General features: G+C 55.2%; 5 protein-coding genes across 5 annotated transcripts; 3 read left to right on the top strand and 2 right to left on the bottom strand.

Annotated features, from left to right (window-relative positions):
* Nucleotides 1–119: 119 nt before the first annotated feature.
* On the top strand, nucleotides 120–1,211 carry J4E92_010788 (uncharacterized protein; the record flags this gene model as incomplete). The annotated part of the gene is made up of 1 exon (XM_051502123.1): nucleotides 120–1,211. One exon carries the CDS (start codon nucleotides 120–122, stop codon nucleotides 1,209–1,211), a length of 1,092 nt encoding a protein of 363 aa, XP_051347654.1.
* Nucleotides 1,212–1,404: 193 nt separating this feature from the next.
* J4E92_010787 (uncharacterized protein) lies at nucleotides 1,405–3,587 on the bottom strand (the record flags this gene model as incomplete). The annotated part of the gene is made up of 5 exons (XM_051502122.1): nucleotides 1,405–1,477; nucleotides 1,530–2,115; nucleotides 2,168–2,269; nucleotides 2,644–3,387; nucleotides 3,470–3,587. 5 exons carry the CDS (start codon nucleotides 3,585–3,587, stop codon nucleotides 1,405–1,407), a joined length of 1,623 nt encoding a protein of 540 aa, XP_051347653.1.
* Nucleotides 3,588–4,596: 1,009 nt separating this feature from the next.
* J4E92_010786 (uncharacterized protein) lies at nucleotides 4,597–5,536 on the bottom strand (the record flags this gene model as incomplete). The annotated part of the gene is made up of 2 exons (XM_051502121.1): nucleotides 4,597–4,630; nucleotides 4,713–5,536. The coding sequence occupies 2 exons, from the start codon at nucleotides 5,534–5,536 to the stop codon at nucleotides 4,597–4,599; spliced, it is 858 nt and encodes a 285-aa protein (XP_051347652.1).
* A 1,517-nt stretch (nucleotides 5,537–7,053) lies between these two features.
* J4E92_010785 (uncharacterized protein) lies at nucleotides 7,054–7,628 on the top strand (the record flags this gene model as incomplete). The annotated part of the gene is made up of 3 exons (XM_051502120.1): nucleotides 7,054–7,086; nucleotides 7,141–7,254; nucleotides 7,314–7,628. The coding sequence occupies 3 exons, from the start codon at nucleotides 7,054–7,056 to the stop codon at nucleotides 7,626–7,628; spliced, it is 462 nt and encodes a 153-aa protein (XP_051347651.1).
* A 1,317-nt stretch (nucleotides 7,629–8,945) lies between these two features.
* J4E92_010784 (uncharacterized protein) lies at nucleotides 8,946–12,173 on the top strand (the record flags this gene model as incomplete). Its single annotated transcript, XM_051502119.1, has 1 exon — nucleotides 8,946–12,173. The coding sequence occupies one exon, from the start codon at nucleotides 8,946–8,948 to the stop codon at nucleotides 12,171–12,173; it is 3,228 nt and encodes a 1,075-aa protein (XP_051347650.1).
* Nucleotides 12,174–12,180: the final 7 nt, after the last annotated feature.

The raw sequence follows: 12,180 nt of genomic DNA, 5'->3' as shown, positions 1-12,180 counted from the left end.
CTCGACTACTTTCCATCAGCTTCTACCTAAAGCACTAAAAACCAATCGTCTCCATCAACTACACGACAACTACCTACCAAACCACACTCCTCTTCAAGGTTCCGGCATCAACCATCACAATGGTCGCCTCAGCCCCCTCCCCCAACTTCTTCACCAAACGCATAATCCACCCCCTCGGCTTCACGAAAACCTACAACTTCTGGCTCTACTTCATCTTCGGCGGCGCACTCGTCGGCTTCGCCCTAGCCCGCGTCTTCTACCTCGACTTCTCGCGCAACTTCTGCCCCTCGTCAGGCCCCAGCTCCAGCGGTAACGGCGCCGCACCAGGAGAATGCTACTACTACCTCAACTTCAGCCAGTACAAAATCGGAATCTTGTTGCATCTCGCTGGCGTGCTACCCGCTAGTCTACTCGCTGTACTGCAGTTCACGCCGTTTATTCGAAAGAGGTGGATTATCGTTCATCGCATCGGCGGGTACGCTGCACTCCTGCTGTACATCGTCGGTCTCGTTGGCGCACTGATGATCGCACGGCATGCATTCGGCGGCGGGCTCGATGTGCAAGCTTGGGTTGGAATTGCTGGACTGGCATCGCTGGGCTGCTTCATCGTCAGCTACATCAACGTCAAGAGACTTCAGATTGAGCAGCACCGTGCATGGATGCTCCGAGGCTGGTTCTACGCCGGCAGCATCATTACGACTCGACTCATCATGATCATCGCCGCGCAGGTCATCGCTAAGCAAAACTACCACGTCGTCTGGTCCTGCGCAAAGCTCGCCGCAACAGTCGCCGGCAACGTGGATCTAGCGTCTTCGTACCCTGCCTGCGCGGCTTTTGTCAACGGCACGGATCCTGAGGCTGTCTCCAGCGTCGCCGCGACGTTTGCGGTAGGAGGCCCGGAGAACACGGGGGCTGCACTGAATGCGGCGTTCGGTATGGCGCTGTGGGTGTCGTTTGCGCTGCACGCTTTTGGTGTAGAGGTCTACTTGCAGCTTACCCCCAAGGAAGCGCAGAGGTTGAGGCAGATCAGTTATCAGAGGCAGTTGGAGGCGGGTATGCGCAATCCGGGCTCTGCGGGTCTTACGGCGGATCGCTTGGGGGATGCGGAGAAGTGGATTCCGGCAGAGACCAAGGAAGAGACCAAGGAAGACGGCGCGAGCATGGCGAGGACTGAGTCGACTGACTCTAGCGCTGATTTCCGTGTATTTTAGCATAGCGTATAGCGTTTTCTTTCTCGATTAGAGTGATGTTTTGGGAGCGAGGCGTTGGAAAAGTCATTTATGTAGAACATTAGTTTATAATTTAGAGTATCATTCACAACTTCGTTCCTGACTTCTTTGCCGATATCGATAATTCATTAGTCATCATGTCTAGCGATCCAACAACACCAGCCGGTCAGACCGCTCACCAAGGCAGCTGGAGAGGAGTAGACAGCTTGCTCTTCGGCCCCAACACGGGTTCAGCAGTACCAATATCACTAGACCCCCTGTTAGCTCACTTCCATATATCTCACATCAACAACAACTTACCCAGGTCCCCTCGGCGCCCAGTACTGTCCAGTATGACTAATATCAAACGTCTCAATCCACTCCACCAGGCTCTCCGCAGCAACCTCAGGTTCAACCGCCCCTCCTTCATCCCAGAACTTATCAAAGCCCACATTACGAGTCATTTCCGTCCGCATGAAGCCCGGATGAACAGAGACAACCGCAATGCCCCTATCCCTCAAATCTATGCTCAACAACTTCATGCACATGTTGAGTGCTGCCTTGCTAGCATGGTGACCGTAGTTGCCGCCGCCTTCAGACTCGTGCCGGAGCGTTATACTGCCGCTTTCGGATGAGACGAAGACAATCTTGGATGCCGAAGAGAGGAGGGTGCTGTTGTAGTTTGCAAGGGCGGTGACGAGTATGGTGGGGCCGATGGCGCAAATGGTGTACATGCGCTGTTGCGCGGAGAACGAGGGCTCCTTAAGCGATTCTGTCTTAAAGTATCCGGCTGTTATGATGACGATGTCTAGGTGTGGTATGTGGTTTGATTCAAGAAAGTGGACGAGATCGCTGCCGACGTGGGGGGATTCGAGATCGACGTTGGGGATGTATGTTATGTTGTTTGCTATACTGAATCAGTCTGATGTAGCATCTCAGAGGAGTAGGAATTGGCCCACTGTTCTCTGGAGGCTCTGACGCCCTCGCGGTCGCTAGGACATGGTTGTTCGCGTCTGCTGCGTATTTTTGTACGATGCTCGCACCAAGGCCGCGCGTTGCGCCTACAACGAGTATGGTAGGCATCTTGGTGGTATGAATAAAAGAACGAATGCTGTGAGGTTTCCAATAGGAGTTCAAGAGGTGAAATGCAAGGCTCTGGGTGAAGGATTCCGATGACGTAGGTGTGTGTTACCCAGGTGTGAGATTGCGCTAAGATAAGGACGCGTCCCGAGGTCGCGTCAAGAAAGAACGCTCACCTTCCTGTCCCTTCGCTTCAAGCTTCAGCTGAATGCATACATAGTAAGATTCCCGGGCTGCCTTAAACCAGGTGTCTTTGGCAACACAGTCTGGTCATCAACTGAGAGAGAACCATAAACCTGTCGAAATCAAATATCCCAGAAGTCTACAAGACCTTAAGAATGTTTTCTCTACGTACCAACCTCAAAAGCTCCCTCAACCAACCCCCAGAATTCCTCAACGATCTCCTTCTGCCCCTCTCCTCCTCTAACCGCCATATACCTCTGCCCCTCCACCTTCGGTTTCCAATTCCCCGGATTCGCATCCACCATAATACCGCCCGCCTCTTTCAGAATGACCCATCCGGCACAAACATCCCACGCCCAACACCCAGCCTCCCAGTAAACGTCCAACCCACCACTCGCCACACCACACAGATTGAGCGCCGCAGAACCAAATGACCGCAGTCCATGCACCATACCCCCTCCATTCTCCTTTGTAGCAGCGAGTTTCTTGAAGGTTTCGGATTTGACCTTGAAATCATTCCCACTCCTATCACTCCCCCACTCCACCGCTACCAAACAGCTGCTCAAGCCATCCAACTTCGTCGGCTCGCTCAACGGCAGTCTCGTCGTCTCATTCAAGTATGCACCCTGTCCCTTGATCGCTGAGTACAGCGTTTGTGTAAACGGGTTGTAAACGACTCCCACCACCGGCTCCCGGTTTATGGCGAGCCCCAAAGAGATGCTGACGTAGGGGTAACGGTGGACGAAGTTTGTGGTCCCGTCAATGGGGTCGCATATGAAGGTGGGGTCGGCGGAGAGGGTGTCGCCGGGCTTGTAGGTCTCTTCGCCCATGAAGGCGTAATCTGGGTATTTTGTGGAGAGGGAGGTGGAGATGAGGGCTTCGACTGCGCGGTCGGTTTCGGTTACTAGGTCGACGGCTGCGTGGTGAGGAAGGAGGGTTAGTAAGGGAGGTTTGTTTGTGGATTGAATCGGGTTCTGGGATGATGAGGTGCTACATACAGTTCTTCTTTGAGCCTGAGCCTTGTGTGGTTGGCGTTGCGGAGGTGATGCGCGAGCCGGCTTGTTTGGCGATGGTGATCATGAAGTCATGGACTTCTTTGAGGTTTACGTCGGCCATGTTGGTTGTGTTTGTCGGCTTCCTCGACGGCTTCTGTTGTGAGGAGAGAATTGAGGTTTGGTGTATTAGTGGAGAATACTGAAGCTGTGTTATGTTGTGTTGTATAGCTTCCAACCGCCAGAGCTACCTAACTACCCCTCGGTGGGGCAACAGCGGGATGCAGGGTCCGCCACGTGGGGAAACGGCGGCCTCCAGCGGATGGCATTGCGATGAACACCCTATTTTCGTTCCAAAGATAGAGAACCTCACACTGTCAAGAAACTAAACCAGTTTGCAGATCTACCTCAGCATGAAGCCAGCGTAGCATCTGTGTAGTCGTGAAGGGCGAAGGGAAAGAGAAGATGTCAAACATCACATCAACATCAAAACAAAATATAGCGGCGGCAAAGTTGATTTCTCATTACCACCACCGCTCCAGATCCTCCACAGCAAGTCTTCCATTCCAAGCGGTCCGGACCAATTAGTCACCGCATCGGACACGTCTCCACCAGAGAGCGGTGTCCTCCAGCACGATGTCTTCCTAATCCACGCAGCACCAATGCGTCATGAAAATGAATGTCCCCTTCTTATTCCCTTTGATATGTTCGTACAACAAGCCTTGATTCCCAAAAGCACAAAACAAAGGAAACGCAGTTTCGTCGTCGTCGAGTACTCCTCTCTGCAAGCAGAGAAGGGGGAAATAGGTTCGTTGATGTTGTTTGTTCGTTGGAATTAAGGGCCAAGGGGGGACGCGATGGGGGTAAGCAAACTCCACTAGTTAAAGAGAGCGAGCAAGATGAGATAAAGATGAGTTGGGATGATACAACGGTACGCCGAGGGAAAGCAGGGAGAATGGGTATTACTCCGTGTTTTTGTGATTGTTTTCACGTTTTGTCGCGGGTCGGCAATTTGGGGTGTGCGAGCGGAGTATGGTTTGGCAACTTGGTGTGTACTCCGGTGTTGTATGCGAGTGTGTGTTTGTTTGCGGGTGTTACGGTGACGGGTAAGTGGGTGTGCGAATCAGAGGTCTTTAGATGGTCCTGGGAGTGCCGCGGGCGCTGGCGCTGCGAGTTTGTCAGTATGAAATTAACATCACGGGGAAACACAGTTTGCAGGAATTGAACAGAAAAGATGCGCAAGGCGTACCTCGCGTCCACAAGATCATCAACATGATTGCACATAGCCACGAACAGGTCAAAGAACAGTTTTCCCCCCATCTCCATCTCCATCTGCATGGTGCCACTACGCTTGAAAGTTTTCCGACTGCGGATAATCAGAGCGAGGTAATGAGCGCGCAGCCGCGAGTCGCTATCCGGCGTGTTCTCGTACGCATAGCGTGCGCTGCGCAAGATGGTTCCGACCTCGATCCCGCTCTGCAGGCCCTGCTTGCGCAGAGAGAGCTTCTTGAGCTCTTCGAGGCCGTAGCTATCGGCTGCGCAGTACACGGCTGTATCGCGCAGGATGACGTCGCCCACGCCGGAGTGGAAAAAGGTTGGCTCGACGGCGGCTGCGCGGTCGCCGGTTTTGTTTGGGTCGGGTGAGGCAACTGCACCTTCGAGCATCCAGGTTTGGCGTCGCTTGTCGTGGACAAGGCGCGGGTAGTAGTCACCTTTGTACAGGTACTCGAGGATGCAGCTGAAAATCTCAGGTTCCTCCGTAGGCAGATCGATGCGGCGGTTAGCGGATTCGAAGAACTGGCCCCGCAGCAGTTCAGCAAAGTACGGGGAATGACAGAGGACGTCTTCGTGCGCAGCGAACAGTCGCTGGTCGGAACCAACGATCACTGTCACAATGGCAGAGGTGAGCGATGGTGACCCACCGTCCATCATTGGACTGTCCTTGCGCGCATCCAGCTTCTCGACCATCACCTTCTGCTTGGACGCATCGCGGAACGATCTCTTCGGCTGTTTGGTAATCTTGCCTGAGCGGTCTTTCTCCTTCGAGCTAGCGAAAGAGCGTTTGCCGAACATGTTGACCGAAGAGCGGAATCGAAGTAGCGAGCGACGAAGTTTCTCGTAAAGAGTGGACAGGTTAGTGACGCAGCAGCAAGTAAGAGAAATGGAGCTCCGGAAACTCTCAGATTTCGCAAACCTTTCGGGAGAGAAAAGTCGTTGAAAATCCGAAGAGCTTAAGCGAGTCTACCAACACTGGTGGTGAAGATAAAGCACGCTTTGGTTGTCGAACTCAAGCTTGTCGTGAGGCGTAAAGGCTGAAGATTGTGGGGTTGCGGCCTGTTAAATACTGGCGATGCCAAGTCGCCGCCCCTGTCGCCTGGGACAACTAGCGCTGGCACGCTGGGCTGTGTCACGCAGATTGTTATCGCTATTCGCCAATTGCTGCATGCGAGCTGCAGTAGATATCAGGCTGCGAGGCGCCATCATTGATTGTTGTGAGTGCTCATTCGAGGCTTTCCCAAACATGGAAGATGATGGATTTCTGGCTCGAGGAGTGACGATAAGCGAGCATCAACGGCAAGCGGTATGACGTTGGACCTAGCGACGTCAATATGGAGCGCAGAAATAAGTTAGCATGGGCAGGGAAGTTGTGTTTGAATTCATAGCCGTTTTGATCGGGCCGTCAGGTGTGCGCGTCGCGTCTCTGTCGCGATGTAACGTGATCTGGGTGTTGGGCAGTCGGTGACTCACAACAAAAGTGAGTGTGCCTATGAGATGAGCCCAATTTCCAGTCTTGCAGCCCTGCATAGCGCATAAGTTTAGGAAGACGTCCTCCGACGGAGACAGAACCTAGAAGTAAGTTCGGAGCTCCGAAGTATAATGCAGCGCTTATGCGCTATGATGGTGCGTGAAAGCGTGAAAGCCTGCCTGCGTGCCTGTCGCAAGCTGTCGTTGCTGTCAGGCCCAAGCTGAAACACGATAGCTTGTCAAGCGGTCAAAACCACGTGTTCTAGACGGATCGCGAGGATGTGCAGTCTCGGAGATATACGTGCGGTATGGACCGGGGCGGCTTGATAAGATATCAGGACGGGGGTGCACCTTGATGTTCGGCACTCGCGAATGAGGCACCAGAACCGAGACGAGTGTGCCTTGGTGATGGTATGACGTCGTCACGTTGCTCGAACGTCAAGTGGATTCACAGCGTGTCACAGACATCTTTTGAAGAGAGACAGAGATGGAACTGGCAACGTGTGAATGCTAGCGTGATCCTGCTACCAGAACGTGTGCAGGCGATCGTCTACCGGGCCGCGTGCGGAGCTTTGACTAAGGAATCGAGGTCCCTCGTCATCCATAGGCAACTTTCCCCACATCTACAACCCTCTTTTCACGTCAATCACCTGCCACTGCACTGCATCCGCCTACCCACGAGCGCAGTCACAGTGTTGCAGTCTATTCTTACTATCCGCGCTTCCTTTACCTGTGCACCAGCTTCTACCTGGCTACTTAACCACACCGCTCACCCCGGTGCAGTCCCAGAGTCTCTTGCACGAGACAGCCTAACCTACAAACAACTCACTCAACCAACCGTAAACATGAGCACCGGAGCGAAGAAGCGTATTATGAAGGCAAGCCACTACATGGAGGCCGGCGCAGAAGTAATCATGCTAACAGGGCCACAGGAGTACGGCGAGTGCATGGCTGACACACCGCCGGGTATGAAGATCAACTTCGACGAGCAGAACATGACCAAGTGGGAGGTGTTGATGGACGGGCCAGCCCAGTCGGCGTACGCTGTAGGTTTGATCCATGCGCCCTCCGTGCGGCGTGGGTAGCGCTTGCTAACAGCCTGCAGGGCGGCCACTTCAAGCTCGAGATTACCTTCCCGACCGAATACCCCTTCAAGCCACCCGTCGTCAGCTTCCGAACCAAGATCTACCACCCCAACGTCAGCAACGACGACAAGGGGTCCATGTGCCTGGGTCTGCTGCGCGCTGACGAGTGGAAGCCGCCAAACAAGGTGGTGTCCGTCCTGCGCCTCATCCAGACGCTGCTCATTGAGCCCAACCCGGACGACGCCATCGAGCCGTCCATCGCCAACGAGTACCGGGAGAACCGCAAGGAGTTTGAGAAGAACGTAAAGGACTGGGTCAAGCGCTATGCCAAGTGAGGGGTCACGGGTCCTCTACCGGCCAGGCGGATATGGGCATCGATTAGAGTAGGCAGTCGCACAGGGCTCGTCGGATACATATTGCATCTTTGGCGTTCGGCGAAATTTGCACGCGGACGGAACACGTCTTGACCGGTGTGGGCGAAGAAGCATCCAATGTTTTGCAGATCGCGATGCATCCGCAGCTTAGGTAGGCATCGGGCGATTATGCAGGGTAGACTTACTCGGGCTCGCCAAATAAGATGAGTGCAACCGCAACATGTCGTCATGTCCCAATCTCCCAGCGTCGTCTGTGCCAGTGCTGTAGAAGCGAGCCGCAGGGCAGGACAAGGGGGAGCCTGGGAAATTCCTTCTCGAAGCCCGCAAGAGGCTTCGACGCCTAGTGCACTTCCCAACTGAGATTGCTGCGTGCTTAGCTGTCAGCTGTCCAAGTTTATTCTCTATGCGAGTGGTGCTCGAGCGCAGTGCTGGCAGACTGGCAGCGAGTGCAGGGCCAAGCTAGCGAGTCAAGCGCAACAAAGCGTGTGGCACGCGCCTCGCAAGTGTTCCAGCAAAGCAAATAGTGCATTCATGTAATCCGAGAGAGCCGGCGTGCAGCGCGCGCGCTGTGTGATGGCTGCGAGGACTTGTCGCCAGGGCACAAGGCCAACTAGACAAGGCCGTCGACGGTGTATTGCTTCGTGATGATTGCACCCGGGCTGAATATCCCCGGCGACTCTGATAGGCCCGGAGCGCGTCAATTTCGCGAATTCCTGCTCGAGGCGGCGGGCGGTCGGTACCTGTTGCAGCGCTTATGCAACTCTCCTAATTTGTGCCGTTGCATGTCAGAGTAACGAACTCCTCTGACACGCCCGCTGAGGTCCACCAAGCTCCTACCGGCCCGCGACCTCCCAGCCTACAGGAATCGGGGATGAGGGAAGCGCCGCGTCTTGGCAGCGACTCAGTGAACGGACGGATCCAGGCGCGGGAGCTGAAGGAGACTTTCCTGCTACACGTTGCAGGCACCCATCCCTCACCACCGTCTGATTGCACCGCGCCAGTGCCGCACGTCACGTTCCTTATCCTTCGCATGCCCTCATTCTTTACCTGACCCCATTCACACCCAGAGCTCTGAAGCTCCCCACGTCGACCCGCCGCCGCGCCCCCAGAGCAGGCCCCCACCACCCAACCCACGCCGATTCACGATAATCACCGCCCACACCTGCGCTGCACCCGAGAATGTTACCGCGAATTTCAACCTCCGAGCTGTCCTGTTCCCCGGTCGAATGAGCGCCCGTCCCGCCGACGCCCACCACACCCGCACCCCTTCACCACGCCATGGGCGACGCTCTCCTACGTGTCGCTACAGGCGTCTCTCCAGCAGCCGAGCCGGAGCCATACGCCCCCTACCGCTCTCCCACGGCGGAATACACGCCGCCGACATCGCCCCAGCCACAGCTCCCGTATGCGGCGAGAAGAGGCTTTGGAGCGCACCGGGCCAAGCACCCAGCTGAGCTCCAGATGGACACAGCAGACGCGCCACCCTACGAGCGGCCCGCCTACAGCCCGTCACCTGCAGACAGCCCGACCCTTCCGCTTGCAGCACTGCCTTCCCCCGGCTTTCCCCAGCGCCATCGCGCTCCTTCCCTACTTCGCCATGCCGCCGTCCCTCCCCCTCCCAACGGCGTGCAAGCGGGAATGGCATCTGCCCCAATGTCTCCCATAATGGCTCCTGCCATGGCCCGCCAGGACAGCGGCCCTCGCTCGCCTGACCTCCGCGCTATTTTCAACCCGCTCGCCAGCAATCCCGTCAACTCAACCGGGCCATCATGGGACTCTTCCAACGAAGACCTGTCTGGCTCACCCAGCTCCCCTCTCAGGCCCCGTGGAATGACCAACTCCTCGCAGCAAAATTTCCATCCAACACCGCCTCTGAGATCCGTGACCTCGATCCCCGACTACGCCCAATACCGAGGCAATGAACGCTCCAATCTATCCGGCACATACAAGCCGAACAGAGGTGTTCCCAACTGGTCTCACACTGACTATTACCCTCCCCCACCTCGGCCGTTCCGTGGTGAGGAGCCACGGGCCAGTTTCAGATCCGGTTGGACCAATGCGTCTTCCAGTGTACTCGAAACTAGTGGCACGGAAAGAAGCAGTATTGTCACCGCACGGAGCTCCATCGCCAGTGATCGACACAACAGCGTCTATTCCCGGGATCCATCGAGAGATCGTCTGGAACGCCTTCGGGAACGCGACGGTTCCCCGGAAACAATACTGACTTCAGAGATCGCCGAGGAAGATGAGAATCTAGACGCCGTTGGCGATGTGTTGGATTCATACTACTACGATGAGGAAGATGAGGAGCGTAGTCCTATCATGGAGCAGGATGAACGAGACATGCACAGCCCCTCGCCAGCAGGTCTTGACGCGGAACTCCCCGAGCTGTCGCAAACGCCCTCTCGCGATTTCGATTCCTTAGACTCCTTTCAATCGAACGAAAGCCTCAAGCAATGGGATGACCGGACTCGCCTTTCGACGCACAGTAAACTTGGACGTAACGCGGATTCCAAGGAGCTATTAACGATTCGTCCTCCTTCCGGCTCGGACGTGGATGAGGTATACAATCTCGACCCAACAGAGCGAAAGGCGCTTCGAATCGAACTACTGCCCTCGGTACAGGTCAGTCCGTTCCAGGCCGCATACACCCCACGAACGATTGAGGCCGCAACGCAACAGTCCAGAAAGAAGCGATCGAGCACAGTGAAACGAGCAAGTGAAGAAGCACCGAGGCGTGTGTCTGTTACACTGCAAGCTCTTGCTCTCAGAACCACGGAAGCCAAGGGCCACCGCTCGAGTAGATCGATGGGTAGCCGCTCACAGCTAGACCATATCCGTCGTGATATTTCCAATCTTCCACAACTGCCCCCAAGTCGGTCGCGAATGTCGCGCCAGGATTGGGCCAACATCGAAGCTTACTCCAAGCGACACAGCAAGAGACCAAGCGTCCCTCGCACTTTTTCCAGTGAATCTCTTGCCAGTTCCCATGTTCCTCAATCTCCGCCTATGCAAAGATCTGAGCCACTCCCCGAGCTGGACGAAGATGAGGCTATTCCTCGTCGCGCTTCCACGAGTGTCTTCGACCGAAAAAGCGCACTGTTCGATCTTGGCATGATGTCTCAGCTCACGACAGCCAAGAGCAAGCCCGAGTCCCCAAGAGGCCCTACATTGGCACCTCCCAGCCAAATCCCCACCGTAATACCTGGCCTGCGAAAGACGGCTGCCCCTACCGAGAGAGATCGCTATGGATTCAAGAAAGCTTCCGATAAGATCAACGTGCAGGAGTACAACGCATGGGCTTCCAAGTACGAAGACCACATCTCCCGCCGGAGAGGCAAATGGATTTCCTTGATGGCTAAGCAAGGTCTGTCAACGAATGAGCCTACTAGGTTCCCTGAAATGTGCGAGAAGGTCAAGCGCTATGCTCGCAAGGGCTACCCTCCTGAGTGGAGAGGTGCCATGTGGTGGTACTATTCTGGTGGCCAGCATGTGCTTGCGCGAAAGGAAAATGTAGGCTTGTACAAGTCTCTGGTAGCTCGCGTCAACCGTGATGAGCTCAACAAAGACGACAAAGATGCCATTGAGCGCGATCTCGACAGGACATTCCCCGACAACATCCATTTCCGCCCGGAAGCAGCGACTGATCTACTGGACGGCGAGTCTGACGACGAACCCGTGTTGATCCAGGACCTGCGCGAAGTCCTATCTTGCTTCGCCCTGAACAACCCCAATATTGGTTACTGCCAGTCGCTCAACTTCATTGCCGGCCTTCTTCTATTGTTCCTGAAGCAGGACAAGGAGAAGGTCTTCATCCTTCTCACAATCATCACGCAAAATCATCTGCCTGGTGCTCACGCTCGCAGCTTGGCAAACACCGAGGTCAATGTCCTGATGATGCTGATCAAGGACTACCTGCCAAAGGTATGGGCATCAATTAACGACACCGATCTCATCAACAGCGGCGCCGGCTCCAACGCTCACCCCAACTCCAAGTTCCAACGCCAGCCCACAGTCGCTCTTTCATGCACTTCCTGGTTCATGAGCATCTTCGTTGGTGTGCTGCCAATTGAAACGGTACTCCGCGTTTGGGACGCCTTCCTCTACGAAGGACCCCGTGCCCTTTACCGCTACGCCCTTGCCATCTTCAAGCTGGGTGAACCAGAAATCAAAAAGTACCGTCCTGGCGATGGCGAAATCTTCATGGCAGTCCAGACACTGCCCAGGCGTTGCCTCGACCCTAACATCCTGCACGACCTGGCGTTCGTGAAGAAGGGGTTCGGTAACCTGTCACAGAACGTCATTGACCAAAAGCGCATGTTCTGGCGTGAACAGAACATTCTGGCGCACCAGACTTCGGTCAAAACCACAAACGGTCGACGAATGCTCACCGTACCACAAGAAGAAGATGAAGATGATGATCGGGACAGCCTCAGGAAGGCCATGGGCATGAACCGCCTGCGCCGTCGCGCATCCCGCAAGTTCCGCCAAATGGGCATCAAGTGAAGAAGCC

Source organism: Alternaria infectoria, assembly GCF_024043175.1.
Source record: "Alternaria infectoria strain BMP 0036 chromosome Unknown scaffold_43, whole genome shotgun sequence".
In the NCBI taxonomy this organism is placed as follows: Eukaryota; Fungi; Ascomycota; class Dothideomycetes; order Pleosporales; family Pleosporaceae; genus Alternaria; species Alternaria infectoria.
The sequence above is the reverse complement of the archived record's forward strand: the minus strand, read 5'-3'. Positions and strand labels throughout refer to the sequence as shown.